Raw genomic sequence first — 24,723 nt, forward strand, 5'->3', positions numbered from 1 at the left:
TTGTGATAGGGAGGGTCGTCAAGTAAAGCTTCAGTGGCATCTAATACTGCTTGCAGTTCCAAGGCAAGGGGAGATGGGCTGTCAGTGCAGTAGGCTTTGTGGCTGTTAAAGGATGCATTGGGCTTACGAAAACAGTAGGTCCTCCTGATGGGGTTAGGGCGTACATCTGTGTAAAGAATGCAACCATTCGGTGATTTGCTAGGAGCCGGTAATGAAGGTGAGGTCAACTGTGGCAAGTAGGCTTATTTGTTGTGAGCTGTCAGTAGTCCCAAGGAGGCAGTTGAGGTTGGAACAAGCAATGGAGCAAAGCTTTCCATGCTCTGATAGTTTCACATTGGATGATTAAGTCTGTCAAAGTGTTTAGCTGAGCATACCGCTGAAGCAGAGGGATAGGAGTTGCTCGAGGTAGCCCGGTGACGACCTACATGGCTTTACGGTTGAGGGCTTCAAGGGAGGACCATTGTCTTTGGGTAAGGCATTGATATTGAGCCGTATAAAGGAGCCGAGATGGAAGATGGCCTGAACTAGACGTTGAGCGGTATCCGAGGGGGCACTGCCAGAGCAGTGGGCTGTGCGGTGGATGAGGCCAATTATGTTGTTGCACATTTGTGAACAGCTGACAGGACAGCCAAGCCATGCCTTTTCTTGAGATATGAACGTGAAGTCCCAAAACATTGGTATGTTCCATTTCTGGAAGTGGTTTGTGGCCAAAGGTCAGTACGAATGGAGTGACCTTGAAGATATGGTGGCCACTTTTATTGCCCATGTGAACATAACAGGTCTCAGAGAGGTTGAGGGAGAGGCCTGCATTAGCAAGTAAATCATGAAGAAAATTAAGGGCAGTTTGTAGGGAGTCTTGTTGCACCTGTGTATAGTGGTTGATGGACCGTAGAGTGATGTTTACTATGTAGGCAGTGAGCATTAGGCAGGGAGGAGAGGCCATAAATAAGAGGTATAAATGCAATAATAAATAGAGTTGGAGCTAAAACTGGAGGACTCCGGGATTTCAAGTGAAGCAGCCCGTGACGGCACCATTGACATGGATGGTGAACTTTCATTGTGAAAGAAATGTATGAATGGCTCGGCAAAGCTGCAAGGGCATGCCCAGTGAAGATAATGTCGAGAATGGCTGCATGGAGAATGTTGTCATAGTACTTCGAAATATCAATCGTGAGCACTGTATGAACGAGTCGGCTGTGAGGCGAGTAACATATGATATTTTTAGATCCAGAGCCTGGTCGGAATCCAATTTTGGATGGCAAATATTTCTGATATTGGTTGAGCCACCTTGAGAGTTGAGTGGCAAGAAATAAGTTTTCCATACAGTCTACAGATGGTTGAAATAAGTGAGATCACGCATAGTGCTTGGAAGGTAGTAGGAAATTTATCGGGTTTGGTGTAGGAACTGCCACGAAATCAGGGAAAAAATGTAGTGCAAAAAAGATAAGGAATGTGAAAGACACACATACAACACTGGCTTATTGCACAAAGGAAGTGTGGTTTTTATACCATCGTATCACAGTTGCACCGTCAGTGCACTGCACTAGCAAAGCATATCACCCAGATACACAAGCCCCCTTGGCAACAGCGTAACAGAAGGGCTACTTATACAGTCATTTTTTCAAAAGTACAATCTCCTACACAGTCATTTTTCAAAAGTGAGATCTCCTTCCTTTGTGCAATAAATCATTGTTGGAAGTTAGTGCTGTGTGTGTCAGTAGTTCTCAGTCCTTGTCTTTTTTTGTGCTACATTTTTTTTTCCTGAATCATGAACCAACAAGCCCAAGCATGTAGCCTTCTGCACCATGGAATGTTTCCATCCTGACCGCATATTGCTGGATGTCCAAACTTTGTTGAAGACAGGAGGGAAGTCAGTGCCAGGCCTTCTAGATTATGGCACAGGTCATAAGGTACACTATCAATGCCAAATACAGTTTTATTGGGTTCGATATCTTCAATGGCAGCTATGAGTTCAGCCATGGTAAATGGGCACATGATTCTGCCCATAGTCTTTAGTTAGTCTCCAGGAAACCCTTTGTAATGGTGTTCCATTCCATTTCTGTGCATAATTTCTTTGGCATATGCAAGCTTGTGCACTCATCTTAATGCTAATGTTTTACTTCCTACTCCTGCCTTCCCTCTGTCTTTTGCTTCCCCAGATGAAGTGCCCTACCACTATCAAGCATGATGGACATGATTTTGTGTTTGAGGGCTTCTCTCTGTTGTCGCACTGGCCACTGCCTAAGCTGCCAACGTGTCGTGTGATCCGATTCAACATTGAGTATGCTGTACTCTACATTGAGGAACAAATGCCTGAGAACTTTACTGTGGAAGGCCTTGAGCTTTTCACATGCTACCTGTTCTCTGAGGTTCTTGAGATGCTAGACTTGGACTGGCAAGCACATGGAGATAAAGATGGCTGCCCTCGATTCCATTTTATGCCACGTTTTGCACGAAAACTGGAAGGTGAGTACCCATTGTACCTGATTAAGACTCATTGATATAGCATAGCCTAGAGCCTTCAATTTGTCTGCCAGATGTATGACGTGACTGAGGAAGCAGCGAAGTTGCAATGAGTGTGGGTGCATTTTTGCAGCCTACTTAACTTGCTGTAGATAATAACTGTGGCTTGGTTTTCATGTGTACAAGCTGTAACTTTACTTACAACAGGTGTTTATTTCTTACTCAGCACTTCCTGCATTTGAAGTCTTGCAGATGTTGTGATTGAGCATGATGGGCCCTTATTTATTAAAGAACAAATTTCTTAAACATTAGTGCTTTGTGGGGTCTTATCTTGCTTTGTTCTTGTCATTTTGTACTGTAATCTCAATAATTGTGTGCAAACTAGCCCAACAATGCATCTTCAGAGATTAGGTGATCTAAATGTGCTAAGAATAGTGCTCTCGACTCAGTCGAAACCTCAGCAGTCATGCAGGCGTTGCGTAATCAGGGTGTAGAAGAGTGTTATGTGAAAATATTGGAAGGTATTTATAACGATTGCACAGCTACCATAGTTCTCCATAAAGTCAGTAGTAAAATTCCAATAAAGAAAGGTGTCCGGCAGGAAGACACGATCTCGCCTATGCTATTCTCTGCCTGTTTACAGGAGGTATTCCGGGGCCTGAAATGGGAACAGTTGGGGATAAGAGTTAATGGAGAATACCTAAGTAATCTGCGATTCGTTGATGACGTTGTCTTGCTAAGTCACTCAGGACATGAACTGCAAAGCATGATCAATGAATTAGACAGGCAGAGCAGAATGGTGGGGCTAAAAATTAACATGCAGAAAACCAAAGTAATATTCAACAGTCTAGCAAGAGAACAGCAGTTTGCAATTGACGGCACAGCGCTGGAAGTAGTAAAGAGAATTTGTCTATTTAGGGCAGGTAGTGACAGCTGATCATTAGAGGGAAATAACTAGAAGAATAAGAATGGGGTGGAGTGAATTTGGCAGGTTCTCCCTGATTATGAATGGCAGTTTACCAATATCCCTCAAGAGAAAAGTATACAACAGCTGTATCTTACCGGTACTCACCTATGGGGCAGAAACATGGAAGCTAACAAAAAAGATTCAGCTTAAGTTAAGGACAACGCAGCAAGCTGCGGAAAGAAAAATGATAGGTGTGACGTTAAGAGATCGGAAGCGGGCGGAGTGGGTGAGGGAACAAACGCGGGTTAATGACATTCTAGTCGAAATCAAGAGGAATAAATGGGCTTGGGCAGGGCATGTAATGCGAAGGCAAGATAACCGCTGGTCTCTGAGCGTAATGGAGTGGATTCCAAGAGAAGGCAAGCGTAGCAGGGGGCGACAGAAAGTTAGATGGGTGGATGAGATTAAGAAATTTGCGGGAATACGGTGGCTGTAACTGGCGAAGGACAGGGTTAATTGGAGAGACATGGGAGAGGCCTTTGCCCTGCAGTGGGCGTAGCCAGGCTGATGATGATGATATAGAAGGCCTTGCACTGCTGCACATTCTCTCTGTATGTTTCATGAATTTTGTTGTCATACGTATTATGATATAGCTGAATGCATATACCACTAGATAATAAGTTTCTGTAATTTATATGGAATGCTGGAGTGTGGTAGTGGTTACACAGCAAACTGTCAACTGCATTTTGGTATCAGTACGCTCCTCTTCATTTTTTTTTAACCATTGGAAAATTAAAATTAATGTCTAAATATTCTTTTAACGACAGAAAAACATTAATAAGGGAGAGGGCAGGGAGGGTAGAAGTGAAACTGTCAATATGAGTGTCCTTTTCGTACCGGTGCAACATGTGCTTCGTCTTTTTGGGGCCATTGGAGGTTTACCTTATAAATAAAGCCAGTGACTATGACTGCCTGTCTCTCTTCCTGTGCACCCTGTAGATAATGGCAAGGAGTTGCTGTCACTGAATGTAGTGCTGCAGTACCTGCTGACCAACAATGTGCCCCTAGTTTCGGCTGCAGATCTGCCTCGCCTTTACAAGACATCCCAAAGCAAGTGGCAAGCTTATGCTGACCAGGTATCGCTTCCTCCTGTGGCTTTTTTAAATAGGGCCTGTATCAGTGGTGCAGTGCAGATATTATTCTGAAATGCTTTAACAAGACAGCTTTGTGAGACGAGATTGAAAACCTTGTAACTGCCTGCAAACAATTGCCTGAATGACTTAGTTCTTCATTTGCTGCTATCCCCTTCAAAGCATGCCCACTTGACAGCTAGTGCAACTGGATTGTTTTGGATTGTGGGGTATAATGTCTCGAAGTGGCCTAAGGTCTATGAGGGATGCCATAGTGGAGGGCTCCAGATTAATTTAGACCACCTGGGATTCTTTAATGAACTCTGACATCGCACAGCACATGGCTGTTCTTGTTTTTCACCTGCATTGAAATATGCTTGCCACAGCTGGGATTGAACCTGCCACCTTGGGATCAGCAGCTGAATGCCAAAGCCATGGATCATGGGTCACTAATGCAACTGTCCCAGCTAGTCTGCCATGAATGGAATGCTCTTTGAGAGCCCTTTTACTTGAGGCTGTTCTCATCAACCCTCTCCTCTTGCTGGATCTTTACAGCTGTTCCAGAATCTTGGCTTTTTAGTTAGCCTTTGGTTTTTAAGGTAAAAAGTTACAGTAGGAGAGCATGAAGAAGCTGGTAAACATTTGTGTTTCTTGAGACCAAAAAAAAAACATTCAATTTGGATGGATGCACTTTCTGGATCCTTGCTATGACTGCTTATGACTGCTCATCCAGGTACCAGAAGTTCACAAATGTAAATGTTTGTGTGCCACATGCTCCTGCTTATGCTTTAGCATGTTAGCATAGCTGTGTGTATGCATTGCTTTTATCCATAAAATGTATTCTTCAAAGACTTCCTTTGTGGCCAACAAACGTAATTTGTACTGATTTCACATTTGCATTAGACTCATTTGTTGTAAGGTCTGGTATTTCACTACTGAAGTGCGCCCATGCCTTATACTTGCCAAAGTTATTTTCCTTTTCTGACGCAGTTTTATAGTTGCAGATGGTGCACTGAAAGCACTGTGTGTGCCTGTCCTTTACAGGTGAAAGGCATGATTGTTGTGAACCCTGGCATGAAGCCCTGTGCCCTTCGTGTGGATCAACTGGACCGGGAGTTGTGCAATGCACAGGGGACTGTGTTTCCTGAAATTGTGCATTTTGGCATCCGACCACCACAACTCAGCTATGCAGGAAATCCCATGTGAGTATTCATCCTTGTTTACAGTAAAGCCAGCAAGCACAGAGCTGTGAAGTGGGTGCAGAAATGATTGCTTGCTTGTTATCATTCTCTCTTTTTCACTTCTGCTACGAATGTTAAATTGGTTGTAAAAAGGTGAAAACTTTGATGTAAGAAGCAGTTGAAATATTTTAAGGTAATATCATATAATCTCGTGTGATGGTCGCACCCAAATATGGGCCGCACCTCCTGTGTTGGACTAGATAATTGAGAAAAAAATACAGTTATAAGTTGTTTTTTATTTTAATTCATGTATGGGCCGCAACTTCAAAATTCACATCCGAATTTTAAAAAAAAAGTGTGGTCCTCACATGAGTTTACACGGTATATAAAATAAAAATATGAAGCTGGGTGCCGCATATAGGCGTAAGCCATTACCATCTGCATAAAAGCTTATGTTTGGGGTTGTCAGTTTGTAGCCATTCTTCAGTGATGATGATGTTGAATTATGGATGGTTTTGGAGCGTTTTCTTTATTATAGTAGAAATGTTATGCTAATACAAGTGAATTATAGTACTTGTAGTTATTATAATTATAGTTCATATTGTTGTTCGTACTAATATAATGCAACACTTTCTGCTTTGATGTCAGGCTAGAATTTCTTGTTTTGTACTTTTTGGTAAACAGTTTTTGATGGAAGCATATAGCAGTTCTGCACCTAAATTGGGTCGATTTATGAGAAGGGTGCTGCATACTTTAGCACTATTTACTGTGCTTATTCACCCCTGTAGCCAAGTTGGTTGTTGATAGAGCAGGTTTAGAAATGAGTTCAGCATATTCAACACAATTGCAGAGACACGCCAGATGGGTCAGAAGTTGTTAATGGGGTGTTAAAGTGCAAAACTGTTTTTCAATGCAAACTTCCAGGTACCAGAAGGCATGGCGTGACTATGTCAAATTCCGGCACCTGTTGGCAAACAAGCCCAAGGTGCTCTATACAGATCGCCACAAGCTACTTCAAAAAGAGGTCAAACTTCAAGAGATGAGGCTTAAGAGGTGAGGCCACTGAATGGCATATGCAGTCGAGTATGGTCAATTGGCTCTTCTCTCAAGGAAGCCCGATAGGGGGTAGCGGTATGTGTGCTTTCTGATAAAGAGTCTTAATTTTAGATGTCCTTATACAAGAGTCCACGTAATAATGAATACATAAGCATCACTTAAGTTCAAAAAAGAAAACATTCGACAGAAGTCTGTCTGGTTGGAAAATTTAATGTTAGAAGGTAAGTGACGCCAACCAAGTAAAATACAGGAAAAACACGACGTTTCGGGACCGGCTCGGCCCCTTCTTCACGGTGTGACTACGGGCGAGCGCAGCTTGGCTTTTTAAGCCCCTGCATGAAGGACCTCCGGGTCAATGGCCGCAGCCCATGGACATAGGATGCGGGGAGAGTCCCCAGGAAACGATTAACATTCTCTCGTGTTTGCTGAATGTGCCACGACTCGAGTAGAAGCCTCCTGCGTGGGTTAGCTTCCGTTTCCAATACAATGGTGCTGTCGAAGTCAATTGGGTGGTCACACCCTTCACAGAGTTCGGCCACAGCGCTGCGTTGACGATTCATGTGACGGACGTCCGCTCTGTGTTGGCTCATCCTTTCCGCGAAGTTCTTCGTTTCCCCTATGTACGACGCCGGGCAGACGGAACACGGAATTTTGTATACGACGCCCTGGGCCTTTTCTCTGGGCTGCCGGTTTTTTGGGCTGGGGAGAAGGTGACCGATAGTGCTGGTCGGTTTGTGCGTTGACAGCACCCCTTCTTTTCCGAGAATGCGAGCCAGCGTCTCGCTCACGCCTCTCACATAGGGGATGCAAACACGTTTTCGTTTCTGGCATGCGCCTGAGGAAATAATAGATCGGATTTTGTTTTGCCTTTCTTGTTTCCTGATAATGCGCCGGATGAATGAGCTTGGGTAGCCGTTCCATTGGAGTTCAGAAATGACTCGGTTCTTCTCCTTCCTTTTTTCTACACGTGAGGAACATATGGAGTCGGCTCTCTTCAGTACTGATGTAACCACAGATGCTTTGTGCGGGATGGGATGGTTCGAATCGAAATGTAGGTACCGTCCTGTGTGGGTAGGCTTCCTGTGCACCGAGGACTGCAGGCCTTTGTCGTGCCTTGCAAGTAGGACATCCAGAAAAGGCAGGCTGCCCTGCTGTTCATGTTCAACAGTAAATTGTATGGCCGGTTCAACTGAATTTAGATGACTCTGGAGGTTTTCTATCTCTGAGGTTTTCACCACACAAAAGCAGTCGTCTATATAACGGAGGAATAACTTTGGCTTGGGATTAAAGGAGGAGAGGGCCCGGCTTTCGACATCTTCCATGGTTAGGTTAGCCACTGTGACTGATATCGATGCCCCCATAGCAGTTCCGGTTGTTTGCTTGAAAAATTCTCCGTTGTAGGTGAAAAAGGTACTGCGCAGACAAAGGTCGAGAAGGCGACATACCTCATCGACGTTGAGTGGAGTTCTCTCGTGCAGCGTTTGGTCGTTTTCGAGTGCGCGGCGAGCAACGGACGCAGCAAGGGGAACCGGTACGCAGGTAAATAACGACACCACGTCAAACGAGACTAGGCTTTCGTCTCCCTCCACGGTAAGGTTCGAGACAAGTTGGACGAAATGCCGCGAATTCTGTACATGCGTGGGTGTTCTGCCGGCGAGCGGCGCCAGTACCTTGTGAAGGTAGTTCGAGAGACGTCGCAGAGGAGACAGGGTGAAGTCTACAATTGGCCGAAGGGGGACGCCAGGTTTGTGAATTTTAGGTAGCCCTTAAAAGCCTGGAGCTGAGCCGTTTCTGGAGATGAGGCGGAGGTAAAGTCATTTGAAATCAGGGTGCCGCTTGAATATCTCTGCCAGGGTTTTGTTGAGTGTTGCCTGAGTGTTTGAAGTCGGATCCTTGCGAACCTTCTCATACGCCCCACTGCTCAAAAGGGCTGACGCCTTCTCCTCGTAGTCGCGTCGGTCCATCACCACTGTAGAGTTGCTTTTGTCTGCCGGGAGGATGACGATGTCGGTGTCGTCCCTGAGACCGCGTAGGGCTTTTCGTTCCAGTTGAGGCAGATTGCTTGGAAATTTGTGGGGTACCTTGGCGATGACACCAATCGCTTTCAGGCGGACCTCTTCCCTGACGTGCGGCTCCAGGTGCTGGATCGCATCTTCAACAGCTGCGACGAGTTTTGGGAGGGTGGGACCAGATGATATGTTGAACCCATGTCCTTTTGCGAGAACAGAGGATTCGGGCGGTGTTAAGCAATGGGAGGAGAGGTTGTTTACAAAGCCAGAGTTATGGGGGTCAGGCTGTTTCTTCTGCCGCTGCTGTAGGGCAAACAACTTCTTGTTTTGACACTCGTGATGTCTGTTCTCGCAAAAGGACATGGGTTCAACATATCATCTGGTCCCGCCCTCCCAAAACTCGTCGCGGCTGTTGAAGGTGCGATCCAGCACCTGGAGCCGCACGTCAGGGAAGAGGTCCGCCTGAAAGCGATTGGTGTCATCGCCAAGGTACCCCCCAAATTTCCGAGCAATCTGCCTCAACTGGAATGAAAAGCCCTACGCGGTCTCAGGGACGACACCGACATCGTCATCCTCCCGGCAGACAAGGGCAACTCTACAGTGGTGATGGACCGACGCGACTACGAGGAGAAGGCGTCAGCCCTTTTGAGCAGTGGGGCGTATGAGAAGGTTCGCAAGGATCCGACTTCAAACACTCAGGCAACACTCAACAAAACCCTGGCAGAGATATTCAAGCGGCACCCTGATTTCAAATGACTTTACCTCCGCCTCATCTCCAGAAACGGCTCAGCTCCAGGCTTTTACGGGCTACCTAAAATTCACAAACCTGGCGTTCCCCTTCGGCCAATTGTAGACTTCACCCTGTCTCCTCTGCCGACGTCTCTCGGACTACCTTCACAAGGTACTGGCGCCGCTCGCCGGCAGAACACCCACGCATGTACAGAATTCGCGGCATTTCGTCCAACTTGTCTCGAACCTTACCGTGGAGGGAGACGAAAGCCTAGTCTCGTTTGACGTGGTGTCGTTATTTACCTGCGTACCGGTTCCCCTTGCTGCGTCCGTTGCTCGCCGCGCACTCGAAAACGACCAAACGCTGCACGAGAGAACTCCACTCAACGTCGATGAGGTATGTCGCCTTCTCGACCTTTGTCTGCGCAGTACCTTTTTCACCTACAACGGAGAATTTTTCAAGCAAACAACCGGAGCTGCTATGGGGGCATCGATATCAGTCACAGTGGCTAACCTAACCATGGAAGACGTCGAAAGCCGGGCCCTCTCCTCCTTTAATCCCAAGCCAAAGTTATTCCTCCGTTATATAGATGACTGCTTTTGTGTGGTGAAAACCTCAGAGATAGAAAACCTCCAGAGTCATCTAAATTCAGTTGAACCGGCCATACAATTTACTGTTGAACATGAACAGCAGGGCAGCCTGCCTTTTCTGGATGTCCTACTTGCAAGGCACGACAAAGGCCTGCAGTCCTCGGTGCACAGGAAGCCTACCCACACAGGACGGTACCTACATTTCGATTCGAACCATCCCATCCCGCACAAAGCATCTGTCGTTACATCAGTACTGAAGAGAGCCGACTCCATATGTTCCTCACGTGAAGAAAAAAGGAAGGAGAAGAACCGAGTCATTTCTGACCTCCAAAAGAACGGCTACCCAAGCTCATTCATCCGGCGCATTATCAGGAAACAAGAAAGGCAAAACAAAATCCGATCTATTATTTCCTCAGGCGCATGCCAGAAACGAAAACGTGTTTGCATCCCCTATGTGAGAGGCGTGAGCGAGGCGCTGGCTCGCATTCTCGGAAAAGAAGGGGTGCTGTCAACGCACAAACCGACCAGCACTATCGGTCACCTTCTCCCCAGCCCAAAAAACCGGCAGCCCAGAGAAAAGGCCCAGGGCGTCGTATACAAAATTCCGTGTTCCGTCTGCCCGGCGTCGTACATAGGGGAAACGAAGAACTTCGCGGAAAGGATGAGCCAACACAGAGCGGACGTCCGTCACATGAATCGTCAACGCAGCGCTGTGGCCGAACTCTGTGAAGGGTGTGACCACCCAATTGACTTCGACAGCACCATTGTATTGGAAACGGAAGCTAACCCACGCAGGAGGCTTCTACTCGAGTCGTGGCACATTCAGCAAACACGAGAGAATGTTAATCGTTTCCTGGGGACTCTCCCCGCATCCTATGTCCATGGGCTGCGGCCATTGACCCGGAGGTCCTTCACGCAGGGGCTTAAAAAGCCAAGCTGCGCTCGCCCGTAGTCACACCGTGAAGAAGGGGCCGAGCCGGTCCCGAAATGTCGTGTTTTTCCTGTATTTTACTTGGTTGGCGTCACTTACCTTCTAACATTAAATTTTCCAACCAGACAGACTTCTGTCGAATGTTTTCTTTTTTGAACTTAAGTGATGCTTATGTATTCATTATTACGTGGACTCTTGTATAAGGACATCTAAAATTAAGACTCTTTATCAGAAAGCACACATACCGCTACCCCCTATCGGGCTTCCTTGAAAGAAGAGCCAATTGACCATACTCGACTGCATATGCAATTTATTTTATTTTATTTTCACAATACTGCAGACCCTCATTTGGGTCCAGGCAGGGAGGGCAGAAAAACACATTCACACAACAGTGTAGCACATATACAATCTAAAATAGCTCACAAAGTGCGCTGTCAAAATCAACAGCCGATATCACTTGTAGAGGCAGGGCGTTCCATTCGTCAATAGTTTTCGGGAAGAAAGAAAATTTAAAAGCATTAGTATGCGCGAAGTATGGTGCTAAAGTGTGATTATGATGACGTCGAGTTCTACGCGTTTCAGAAAACTGCACATAGGGGGCTGGAGAGATGCCTAGTTTTCCGTGGATTAGTTGGTGAAGGAAAGATAGACGGGCTATCTTGCGTCTGACGTGGAGAGGTTTAATATTATTTGCTGCCATTAACGAGGATGGGGAATCAGTTCTGTTGTACTTATTAAATATAAAACGTACTGCGTGCCTCTGTATTTTTTCTAATTCTCTTATGTCTTTTTTTGCATGTGGGTCCCAAACGATGGCGGCATATTCGAGTTTTGGTTTTATAAGAGTATTGTAGGCTAATAGTTTGCATTTGCTAGGTGCGTCCTTAAGTTTATGGCGAAGAAAACCAAGTTTACGTAAAGCTGAGGATTTAATGTGGTCTATATGGTCATTCCATTTTAGTTGCGTGTTTAGAAAAATGCCAAGGTACTTACACCTTGGCACTTCTTTAACTGAAACGCCATTAATGCGATAGCTGAAGGAAAACGGATTTTTCTTCTTTGTTATCCGCAAGAGCACAGTCTTTTTAGTATTGTTGTGTTGTGTTAAAGTTTTGTGACAATGTTAGGCATAGCACACTTAAGTGACTGTAAAGTTCCCATCCTGTAAATGATCTGCACACTTTTTTTCAGGGTGTTAATAGGCTAATAGGCAAACACTTATGCACACTCCAAACTCCAAAGCTGCAAATTAAGATATTGTAGTTTGTGAACTGAAATCACCAATTCAGACATTTTAACTTGAGGAGGAGGGGATTAGTACATATGAAGTGTTATTGCTGATTGGGTGAGAGATGCAATTTTAGTGAATTACTTAGAGCATGTGAACTTAAATACCCATAAGCATTAAATGCCGTTGGCTGATTCTGTGCATTACAGTATGACGGCCAAAATAATTTAAGGATTAATTTAATGGAAGTTTATGCATAAGGGTGATGCCTTAACTGGATAGTTAACCTGAGCGCAGTAGGGCCTTAGTTCTTGTATAGCAGTTACCATGTCCATTGTCACTCAGTGCTCCACTGAAGTCTGTGGGTGCTCCTGTACACCATCACATGTCATGGCACAATTTAATCTCATCCTGTGCAGTGTGGTCATGTAAAAGTACTGTTTCTTTTGAGAGCTCATCAGGCATAAACTGATTCAATTGTGGAGCATCAGACAAACCAGGGACATATGCTGATTAGGGTTCCATTTCATGGAACTCCATTTGTTAGGGTTGTGTTAGGCTAAAGGAAGGTAAAGTTCTAACTTGGTCATAAGTTACTACAGCATTGGTTGTGGGGTTTAGAGGTGATAAAATGCTGTCATGTATTGTTTCAGCCTTTCAGTTTGCTTTGTTCAAGCTGAGAGGGTGTAGTGATCGTTTACCTATAAATGAAGCTTTTCTTTTGTTGTGTCTTTATTAGCAACCTGAAGAGGGATGTCACTGTGGTAGTGAGCAGCAAGGGCTTCTTTCGGACAGGAATCATGTGTGATGTGGTTCAGGTATGAAACTTTTTTTTTTTACCCAACTTTGCTCCTTTCATTATTTACTCAATTGTTTTTGTTTTTTTATGAACCAATCATACATAGTAATGGAATCAGTACTGTGGTTATGGGCTTTGTGCATTGTGCTGAAAACATTTGCATTTATTCTTAGTTGCTGTTAGAAACGAAAAATGCATCCAGAAAAGAGCAGGGAGCTATTACTGCTGAGCTCTTCCAGTAAATATTAGAACAGCAGTTTTCGATCGTCTGACTGCTTAAATGTATATATCTGTTACAAATAGGTTTGTCATGCTGGTAGCAAAAATCCATTTTTTTCTCTTTTTTTTTTCTTTTGTATTTATAGCAGTTGTGTTTTAGAATGCTTGTGTATGTGTTCAGATGTCTGCCTTTCCTCCTCCTTGTTCTTTTGCATGTTTACAGTGGTGATGATAAAATAATGATAATACAGTGAAACATCATAATTTAGTATGGGTTAATTCTAAACCCCAGATAATTTCTAGAATTTTCATGGTCCTTAATTTCTAATGTAAATTTTACCAGGTCCTTTCCTCCTCTCAAACTCTCATACCGTATAATTTGAACCAATAGTTTGCATCGGCCAAATTAATTCGAAGTTCTGGAGCGCTGTGTGTGAACCTATAAGTTTGCCGCAAACTTGGGAACACCCGAGTTGGACTGGTACCACAGTGTTGCACTGCTTATAATAGGTGCACGAGCCTGCATCAGAGGTACACCGAGGACAATCTGAAGTTGGGCTGGATCGTTAAGGTACAGCGTTCAAATTACAAAGAGACCACTTTCACGGAAAGCAGCACATTTATAAGCTAGGAAAGACCAAGAAACAAAACGCAGGTGTCACCACCCTTTGCCACTTTTGCATGTAAACTGCATGTGTCAACACCGATTTTTTGGCACGGATCCCAGAGGCTGAACCATTCACCTAAAAATGGTTGCACCCTACCCGTCTCGGTGAAGGCACCAGGTGTTTGAATCGACGAGCGGAAAGGTTTTTAAATCCAGTTCTAGGCAATAAATGTGTCTTGCTGCCGGACAAATGTTGGCATACTCAGAAGGAGCCAGAGAATCAATTTTTACTCAGAATGATAATTGGGTGCAGTTACCTTCAGTGTCCCTTTAAGGGAGGACACTGCAAATAAAATGGCCAATTTAGTGAAAATTTTTATTTCTTAATTTATTTCTTTTTCATAACCCTAGAGTCTTCATCTGTCTCGTGACTAAAAGTTGTAGTGAAATATTTAGTACAAAGCTTGAAAATCATTTTTTTTTATGTGGGCTCGTCGAAAACTGTGAGCATATCATGCTCCTGATAGTCTTGGCACATCGCAAATTCTGCGGGTGACCGACAAAGGTGCACCGCCATCTAAGTATCGCCATGAAGAGGAGAGATCAGGAGATCAAAACTTCCGTTGATTGCAGTGCTGCATTTCTCTGACGAAAAGCAAAATCATACAAGGCAGTATTGAGGCAAACAAGGGAATAAACTTTAAGGTTTATTTTCTCAGCTTTCACTTTCCTTTCACTCATCCCTTTGGCATTTCATAACGAATGACAGTAGAATGATTGTTTTTTTTGCATGAATCCTGAGAGGTTGAGGAGGGCAATAAAGCTCTTTTTTTCTATGTACACAAGCAGCAGTTTTTGAAGGTTATTTTTGTGTGAAGCGTTTTCATGTAAATATGCATGATTACTAGGCACCTAAAAGAAAAACTGGTAACTTCATTGCACAGAACAGGACTTTGTGAACATGCTGACGTGAAAAAACTTTTGCACTTCCTCTTACAGTAGACTCTCGTTAATTCAAACTTCAAGGGACCAGAGATTTTTGTTTGAATTATCAGATGTGCATCTTAATATGATCCAGGACTGAATGCAATTTGTTGTATTGATATCTATGTATACAAGTAGTGTTTTGGATCTATTCCTCTATGCAAATGTAGCTAAATGCTTTAGCACAACATAAAATAAGAGTGAAAGGCAGAGACAAGTTGGCTTGCTCAAGTGTGGTCTAAAAACGTTATCAATAATGTGCTGGTTTCGCTATGAGTAAATATACATCAGGGGACGAAAAAATGTCTTAACCATCCGAAGGTTGAAAAGTTGAATGGCTAAAAAAAACTTCCTGAAACTGTTTCACACCACTGAAAATTTAATTGATGAAAAAATAGGCAGTGGTCATCTGCTTTTAAGTGGCAGTGACGGTTTTTCGACATTCCGTCATATTGTAGTGCATGCCCACTGTTGGGAACGTCAAAGCAGATCTGCTCCAAAGCAGTAAGGCTTTCCTCGGCCTTCTTCACAGGTACGATGCAGTAACAGTGGAGCCTCCTCACATGCAGCAGTGTCCATGTAAGGAGGCTTCACCACACAATGAGCAGCTCATAATAAGCACTTATTGTTGACGCACAGGACCATGCAGACGGATGCGAGGGGGACACACATTTCCGCTGTAATTGCGAGTTGCCTTCTAAAAAAAAAATAAATAAAACGTCGAGGACTCTTAACCTTGCCTTTAAGAGCAGAACGCGATAACGTTATCAGGCCGCCGCTTAGCAGTTCATCACGGGTAGGGGGTGCTGGTTCTGTGCGTTGTCAGTACAGCAATGAGCTGTTGCTCAAGGTCAGCACGAAGAGCAGTGTGATGGAGTGGCGGCAGCCGAGCAGCCACTATGTCAAAGCCGACAGCGACGTCAGCTTTTCTGCCTTACAGGCTCCTTAACGCTATTGTAATAAAAGGACCAGCAATGCGCCAATTAGCATTCGAATCAGACACTCGTCCGACAGCCGCGATTGTCATGGGCAAGAAGCGAAGCTTAGAAAACGACACTATGCAACGAGGGGGCTACTTCGATTGACTTGGCCCCTTTTCAGGCCGCGTTGGAGCTAACCATTTTGAGGGGCCGGATTTTCAGTTTACGCAGCGCTGCAAACCTGACTCATCTGATCTTGGTTGCCGCTTTTTCGCGTGTTGCCGCTTTTTCAGAAGATTGCAGGTTCGAGTCCTGTCGCGGACGCCAAATTTTTTGGGGGAAAAGTCCCCCAAGCAGGTTCGAGCGTCCTCCGAGGTGGGGCCCCGGAGGATCCAGAAAATCGTCCCAAACCGAGCACGTCTGTAGATACAACAAAAAGGTTTTACTTAAAACAGGAGAGCAATCTCTGATGGGTTGGGTGCTTTGCGGCCGAGGGTCGAGGAGTGGCTCCGATGTGAGATTCCGCTGCCCGTCGCCAGAAAGGCGCCGGGGCCAAGCACCACCGCGGGGCTGTTCTCCCTGCGGCCAGAAGTCTGGCACGGAGCACCAGCACCAGTGGCCCTGACGACGCACCAGAGGGGAGACGGCTGCCCAGGTCCGGACACCCGGGCACGGCCAGGAAGGCACCCTTTCACAGCAAGGTGTCCCAGCCACGGGACGGCAGGCACGATCCGGGAGCAAGGCCGGCAGGATCTCCGGGAAGGCAGCACCTGCCTGTGCCCGGCACGGCGCTTGCTCTCCGAGGCAGCGAGAGGCAGGCAGGAGACAGGAGACAGCAGGCTCCTGGTTGCCCTGAACTGGGCAAGGACAGCTTCCCCAGGCCTGGTCACCCGGGTTCAAGAAGCCGTTCAGCCGTGACCTCGCCTGCTCCGTTCCCCGAGCTCGTCTCCTCGCGCCGCTTGCGCCACGCCCCGCGTCTCTCTTCTTTTTCTTCGCCTTTCTTTTCTCGCCTGAGCGAGCGTCAGGCCGCCGCTAGTGCTGAAGGGCGCTGGTGGCGCATCACAGCGCGCCAGAAGCGTTGAAGCCAGACAAAAATGTTTAAATTAACCAAATCTAAGAGAAATCATGGTTTGAATTTAGTGGCTTTAAAATATTGAAAATATAGCCAGCCAACCAAAATTTATCCGAGTTTGAATTATCACAAGTCTACCGTATTTATTTAATGCTCCGGGGATGACTTTACGAGGGTGTTAATTGTAATTCCTCAACAAATATGCCACCTATCTTAAAATAAAAAGCAATTTTGCATTCACAATTGAATGTTACAATATCTTTGGCAAATTTGGCTATATTTTATGCGTAAATAACAAAAATAGTTTTGATTCCTGCATCCCCCTTGAACATGATTGTGCTTGACATCCGTTATCTATGCTTCTTTAGACATGTTGAATGTGCGGATTTTTGCACGGCATTTGGCTTAGCAGGGCAAGTCCATCCCACGCAGTCTTGCCTGTGGTCATGTTCAAGTGGAAATGTTCATGTGCAGGCCGTAACAAGTGTGTGAACCATGCATATATTTTGTATGGTCAGACAGTAACACCGCTTTGTTGACTCATACGTCCTTAACTTTATGCTCTCCAGCATTTTGCTTTTGCTCCCAAACATTGCTGCCTTGTTTCATGTTTTTGCCCTTTGCACTGAGTGTCGCCCCTCATGAGGCCACACTTCCCCTCCTGAATTCAAAACCTTTGCTGCACTTGTCTACTTATTGTACACACTAAAACGGATGGAACTTGTGTGTCATTTGCACCAATCCATCCCGCATCAAGTTTTCATTACCATGCTACACTGCAGCGTGTGAATTTCACTACATTGATGGCTGGTGCTGGCCTGTATCAATTCAGAAATGTAGTGCCAAAAGAAGGAAAGGTTCAGCAACATACTGTTTTTCTATGAGCCTTTTTGGTTTGGTTTTATCTGCTGATATCCTGTTTCAAAAGGCATTGTGACACCTCTTGTCTACAATATCTTTATTTGTAAGCTCATTTTTTTTTCTTACCTAGCTTTTTGCCTGTTAACAAGCCAACGCAGGGACCCTCCTTCAGCAAACATCAATAAGGAGAAATATCAAAAGTCTTTGTAGCAGTGCTGAAGTTGAAATGAAAATGCAGCCTGCCACAGCTCTACTTTCAGCATAATCTGCAAAGGAAAACTAACTGAAACAATGCAGAAGATTGTGGGTTTTCTCCTGCCAGCTGGCTTGACACTGAGCAGCTGGTAAGGGGCAGTTGCTAAAGTTGATTTGTGTGGTTTCATCGTTTTTGTGCATGGCTATCAGCAGAGACCACTGGCAGCTTGTGTGATCATTATCATGAATCTTGTAAAACTACTGACTCTGCTTTCCACTAAGTTTATGCCATCAGTACAGTAATAGCAAAACGAGCCTTCATCACCTTTTATCAGTCATAAAAAAAGGCTGTGGAATTGTTGTAGTGCCTTACAAGGATGCCATCTTGAGCTAATGCTTTGTGAGCATGTGGTGTAGAGTTAGTACCTAGCTTTTTCAGTTTTTTTTAACAGGCTTGCAACACCAGGAGTGTTGCTCTGCCTACTAACAGAGTCAAAAAAGACTGTTTGGAACACCTGGAATCACAGTTGGGACCAATTGGTATTGGATACTCATTGGTTCCAGCTGTGTTTTCAAGCAAGGTCTTTTGCATTTGGGAAAGCTTATTGTACAAAGTTGATTTCCCTTGCAGAAACTGTGCTTTTTGCAGCTTCACCCTTCTAAATATCTTCTTTAAAAAGCATGTAAAATGCTTATTTAACAGTACCCACATATAAAATATATAAATGCTTTATGGAGAACTGGTAGGAGACTATATTTTTGACAGCAGTAATGAAGACCACTTTTTGTATGTAAACATTGTTGAAGAAAGTATGTCTAGAGTCGTTGTGCTTTTGTTCATGCTCAGTAGCGTCTAATAGTTTAGTTTAGTTTATTGGGGTTTAACGTCCCAAAGCGACTCAGGCTATGAGGGACAAAAAGGTAGTGGAGGGCTCCGGAAATTTTGACCACCTGGGGTTCTTTAACGTGCACTGACATCGCACAGTACACGGGCCTCTAGAATTTCGCCTCCATCGAAATTCAGCCACCGCGGCCGGGATAGAACTTGCGTCAAAACATTATCTGTACTTTTTGTTTGTCACACAGCATGCCCTGCTGCTTCCAGTTCTTGTGTGCCACCTGCGTTTCCACAAGTCTCTGGACTTTCTGGAGAGCATCATACAGACAGAGTTTAAGGACCGGTACCTTCTTCAGGTTTGGAGCCTTGAATAAAAAACTGCCAGGTGTTTATGCTTCGCTGTGTAACAAGCTAAACTCGACAAAAGCAATGCACCTTGGTGTTCAAAAGATTCGGGCTCAGGTGGCGGCAGTGGCGGCTCTGCATTGCCGACTGTTGACTGCCTAGGCACTGTCAAAGCCTCTACCGTCGCCTTAACATGGCAAAAGGTCTCCTCCACTGTTACGTTTTCCTGTTAAGGCAGAAGCCTTTAATGTCTCATCGTTGTAAGCAGCAGTTGTCGACAGAAAATGTCACGCTTTTCAATTGGTGGAAACGGTCGTGACGTCACAGTGCGCGAATTTCATACGGGGCCAATTGTACTTTGGCTAGTAACCATGCAACCAATTGAAGGGATCGTATAGTGATGCTCCAAGTAAGTGGGACTGAGCTTAGTTAATTGCTTAATTACCCAATTAGCCTAATTAGCTTTACTAGTCAGGCCATATAAATAAATAAAACCGATTAAGAAATTCGTCGAGCTCAGGAATCGAACCCCGGTCTTCGGCGTGAGAGACGAGCATGCTATCCACTCCGCCATGCCAGCTCAATGGTTTGGAATGAACAAAGGCACGTCTAGTGAATACGGTGTCTTCACTCACTCTCATCCTCCTCCATTCCCTTCCGGTGAGGTTTAGGTATCCACCGACAAATGAGAGACAGATACATTTCCTTTCCTCAAAAACCAATTTACCGACGAGCGAGGCGTAGAACCGAATGGGCGATGGCGTTCTATGGACTCCTTGGCAGCGTTGCAAGACGTTGTCGCGTTCCACTCTTAGGGGCGAAGCTTAACATCTTAACCACACATCAGTGACCACACTTTAGGTCAAAAAAGTGCCCCCCTGAATTTTGTGAGACAGTTACTGCGTAATTTCCTTTCCTCAAATACAATTTTCATTTTCTTCATTACGGCTCCTCTTTATCTATCTTCTTTCACTCCCACTTCCTCCCTTCCTCTACGGTGCGGTTCAGGTGTCCACCGAAATGACAGAGAATTACTGCGCCATTTCCTTTCCTCAAAAAGCGTAGCGTTCAAAGGGCAAGGCATCGCGCCGAACGGGTGGTGGCGTTCCGTGGACTCCCTGGCAGCGCTACAACGCGCTGTCGCGTTCCACTCCTAAAGGCGAAGCTTAACCGTAATTAATTATCAGTTAATTAGTATTCAGGCATTAATCAGTAATTAGCCATTAATTAGTGATTTGTCATCACTTAGTAATTAGTACTCAATTATATGTGACGCCACCAGTGCTACAGAAACAGCGAAGGTGGTGCGGAAAACGCTTCCGCCTCTACCCACTTTAGACGGTCAAAATGCCCCCTGAATTTTGCCTGTTGCCACGAAACTCTTCATTCATGCTTGTTCTCACCTCTTCTTATTTCATCTTTGTGGCCAACTTCAGTGGTGGCGCTCGTAGTTCAACCAGTCAGAAGTGTCAAGTGGTCACGTTCTTCGAGTAGGGAGCACGCTTGGATGGGTGCATGTTCGTGGTGACTGTCACGGCTTATGGTCGTGTGATCACATGGTAAATATAAGGTGACGTGAGGCTCCTCCGCAACTAGGCTCCATATAGCAGGTTGCACTGTAAAAAGGAAAGAAATGGTGCATGAAAGAAATGTCAACCTTTATGTGTATTTTCTCTGCTTCAGTTTTACAGTGTTATATTTTATATCATTAGAGAAATGTTAACCTTTAGGTGTATTTTCTCAGCTTTAGTTTTGCAATGTTATATTTTGTATCATAAACATGTCATAAGTATTATCTGCAATCTTAGAAGCTCCAGACTTTTGATTGTATTCTGGGGTGAATGTCACTATTGTCATGTGCTGGGACGTGTGTGTAAGTTAGACCTCGCCTCTGCAACTTTGTGTTGACTGCAGCACTGACACAACGAAAGCTGCATCATCATACGGATGTTATGCTTAGTTGTTTGTTGGCATGGAGGCTTAGCACTGGAGCACGTGTAAGTGATATGCCTCGGTGTGTGTGTGTATGCAGGATATGGACTGCGTGTGCTACGCGTCAAATCTATGAGAGATGAGTGGCAGCCAGTGTGTGCGTGGACATTTCTGTTGTCCGGATCACCCCATGCAATCCATTGTATTATGATATTATCAACATCCATTCGAACTCTACCTCTCCCTTTCTTTCTCGTCATTTCCCCTCTATGGAACAGCAGGCTAGGGTCACATTACCGCTAGCCAACCTCTCCACTTTTCCTCTCATCAAACTTTACTTCCTCTCTCCTGGGGCGAAGAAGTGACGGCAGTAGCTGTACCACCTGCTTCTTCACCCTGTGAGAGCGCCCCTGCCTGGGCCACACCAGTAACATTGTTTTGTTGTTAATTAAATCAATGTGTGAGTTCTTGGGTAGCAACATACCGGAGTTTTGAGTTCCGCTATCAATGTAAAAGGATGAGTAACTGCATGCACATAAGCTTGCTGCAGTCTGAAGACCAGTTTTAACTGTGAACTGTGTGCTGGGCATTTGTTTAGCTAGTTTGCGTTTTTCCCAGCTGGCACTCACACACCCATCCTACCGGGAGAACTTTGGCACCAACCCAGACCATGCGCGCAACTCACTGACCAACTGTGGCATCAGGCAGCCAGAGTATGGGGATCGACGTATACACTACCTCAACACAAGAAAAAGAGGTATGTTTTTGATATCAAGACCTCTTTTAAATCTTCATGTCCTTCATATGGACTCAGCTATTAACTGTCGTAAGCATTTGTCTTTAAAGGGACACTGAGGAGAGCACTATTAATATTTTTTTTATAGTAAAATCCGATAGTTCGGCATGGCATGGCTTTGTTGCCACTTGGCCGGCAGCGAAAGATGCATTTATTTCTAAGAAATTTGGATTCGAAGTTGAAAAAGTTTTTCCCGCCGCTCTGATTCAAACTTGGGATTTGTCTATGACGACACATGACTAAGAGACGTGAAACATGACGTGCACATGACGTAACGCAGACTCCGTGATTTCTGGCTGCCAGCAGTGCGGCCTAGCAGCAGCCGAAAAGAAAGCTACCGCCGGCCGCACGTTGAAGGCATCTATCGGCTATTGCGGCCGTCGCTACAGTCGCTTCGATTACGTTTGCACTGCCGTTTTGCCAGAGTTACGATGGATCTCGTTCTCGAAGTCGTCAACGAAGTTCTCGCAAATAGACACCTTTAGCATACCGTGTACCTTGTTACCGCTAGCGGAATACCGGGAGCCCGCCTAACGCCGGTGAGCAGGCGCTTATTGATCCCGATGCTTCAGGCGCGCGCGTAGCTGCCGGGCACGTGGCGCCATCTGGCGACGTCAAGGAGATTTGCGCATGCATTGGCTGCGCCTCAGTGATGCATGGTTTCTCGATTCCTGGTGTTGCTAGAACCATTCGTTCTAGCTACACTGTTTTGTTCTATGATCTCATCACGCTTGTACTTGCGAGTTTGGCCTGTGGCGGCGATACCTGTATTTTGGTTCTTGCTCTTTTCTACGTTACAAGAGCTTTGTTGTCAGTATGAGTGGCGTTTTTGTAATCAGGAGCTGGTATTCTGTCGATACAAGCCAACTTCAATTTCTCCTCAGTGTCCCTTTAAGTGTCTTAGCTGACTTCAAGTAATTGCCTTTGAGAGCGTCCTTGTACTCACTCTCGTGCACCCGACATTACAGGTATCAACACGTTGATCAACATCATGTCGCGCTTTGGGCGCCAAGAGGAGACGGCATCAAGCATCAGCCATAATGAGAGACTGGAGTTCCTGGGTGATGCAGTCGTGGAGTTTCTCTCCAGCATACACCTCTTTTTCATGTTCCCTGACCTTGAAGAGGGTGGACTGGCCACCTATCGAGCAGCCATTGTCCAAAACCAGCACCTAGCTGTCCTCGCTAAGGTGAGCTAGGAGGACTTGGTATCTGCTTTGAGTTTGTGGAGCGAGTGCTCTTATGCTAGAATTGTTCGGGAATCACTAACGCTTGGAATATTCTGAGCGAAACTGATTAAATGTCAGGTGACCTCCGAGCCAGATATTAAAAAACTTTGCAACATGCCCAGCCAAATTGCTTATTGTTGTGAAATAAGCATGCTGTTAAAGCAGCACTGTTTCAGCCAACATTTGTTTTCTTTTTCTAAATATAGTTATTAGAGCTGTCACTTCAGTGTTGCAGGTGAGGTCATTTATAGCTTCTCAATGATGTTTGGTTTGACAGAAAGGAACAGCGCGGGAACAGGGTGATAAAGGTGGATGACACAGGCACTGTCTGGTCTGAGTACAGCATTGTTCTCTCCATCTTCTTAAACAGTTATTTTTTTCTTACTTGCATGCCAGTGTGTGCACTGTAAGCTTTGTTTGGCTTCAACTGCTTGTACCCCACATTTTTGCATAAGCAGTTGTGGGCTTTAATAATTGGGAAGGCATGCCCGACTCGATATTGTCTTTTTGTCTTTGTAGCTGTTTGTATAAAGCTCATTCTAGCTTTCCTCTGAAGCACATAATTTTGAAGCTTAATTATAACCAATGTGAACACAGCATGGCCATAAATATATCACAGGGAACATTTTTAAATCCAATTTTCTTGCTGATAAATGTGTCTTTTGCTGTCGGACAAACATCAGCATAGCCAGAACAAGCCAGAGAATCAATTTTTGCTCGGAACAATAATTGGCTGGAGTTGTCCTCTGTGTCCGTTTAACCCTTTGCAGCCCAAGTTAAGACTGTTCAATAGAAAAAATTGATATCCAGAAACTAGCTTGTACAGGAGGAGTATAATTCTAAAAGATCAGAAAATCGAAGTCTGTTGGTTCTTTACAAGTTTTTTGCATGACTTCAAATGGAATCATCGTGATTTAGTGGGTGCGAAACGCTTAGTTGTGTGATTTCTTTGAAAGTTTAATTAAATAACAGCTGCTTTGAAATTGCGCTTGTGTCTGCTGGAGTAGAGGGTGCCACAGAATTCGTGGAAATTACATGATGCGTAGCTTGTACCTCTGTTATTTTTTGGTTGTGTGTGGGCCAGTGTGCTGTCCTCTGCATACGGAACTCTTGAGCTGGTTGAAGATAAGGACTGGTTGTTTAGAGACATGCCATGTAAGAGGCAGAGCGGTCATGCTCCCAGTATCCAAATTTCCAGCCTCGAGCTCACATCATCTACTTATTGCACTAACTAAAGTTTTGTAATGCGAAATTCACAAACATTGAGTCGATGCAGAAGCAGTTGTAGTATTCGTATGTTGTAGGTGCTCCTTGTAGTGCGGGTTCATATTCATGATTTCTGCCTTGTTCAGCAGTATTGTGCTGCACCCACAATGCGGAGTTTTCTGTGATGACTTTTTTGGTCGCACAACATGAACTCATGGGCGAGTTGGTGGGCTTTTTGGAGGTTGAAAGCTGTATGGCTTGCAACCTTTAGCGTTGTAACGCCACAGTTCGATTGTACATCGTCCTCCAGTTTTTAATTTGCTGCCATGGGCGATGTTCTTTAGTTCACTGCTTATGTGTTATGCTTTCTCATTGGGTTGTTGTTGTTGACCTACATGTGATAAATGCAATTTATTCTTCATCGAATGAACCGACACTCAGTACGTGTGATGGGCCGTGTGAAAAGTGCTTGCGCTCAATGTAGACATCTTTGGTG

General features: G+C 45.0%; 1 protein-coding gene across 5 annotated transcripts in view; it reads left to right on the plus strand.

The window, feature by feature from the left end:
- Nucleotides 1-24,723, plus strand: part of LOC149352649 (ribonuclease 3-like) — a 136,183-nt gene that overhangs the window by 46,297 nt on the left and 65,163 nt on the right. For 4 of the 5 annotated variants that reach the window (XM_089581849.1, XM_089581850.1, XM_089581854.1 and 1 more), the window contains 8 exons: nucleotides 2,160-2,466; nucleotides 4,370-4,506; nucleotides 5,545-5,702; nucleotides 6,606-6,734; nucleotides 12,965-13,043; nucleotides 18,969-19,076; nucleotides 21,616-21,754; nucleotides 22,762-22,982. In XM_089581849.1, coding sequence (XP_089437975.1) covers nucleotides 2,160-2,466; nucleotides 4,370-4,506; nucleotides 5,545-5,702; nucleotides 6,606-6,734; nucleotides 12,965-13,043; nucleotides 18,969-19,076; nucleotides 21,616-21,754; nucleotides 22,762-22,982 — 1,278 coding nt within the window. The remainder of the gene's footprint in view (nucleotides 1-2,159; nucleotides 2,467-4,369; nucleotides 4,507-5,544; nucleotides 5,703-6,605; nucleotides 6,735-12,964; nucleotides 13,044-18,968; nucleotides 19,077-21,615; nucleotides 21,755-22,761; nucleotides 22,983-24,723) is intronic. The other variant, XM_089581851.1, reaches the window with a different exon arrangement.

This window comes from Amblyomma mixtum, chromosome 3 (genome assembly GCF_055824585.1).
Source record: "Amblyomma mixtum isolate Tamu chromosome 3, ASM5582458v1, whole genome shotgun sequence".
In the NCBI taxonomy this organism is placed as follows: domain Eukaryota; kingdom Metazoa; phylum Arthropoda; class Arachnida; order Ixodida; family Ixodidae; genus Amblyomma; species Amblyomma mixtum.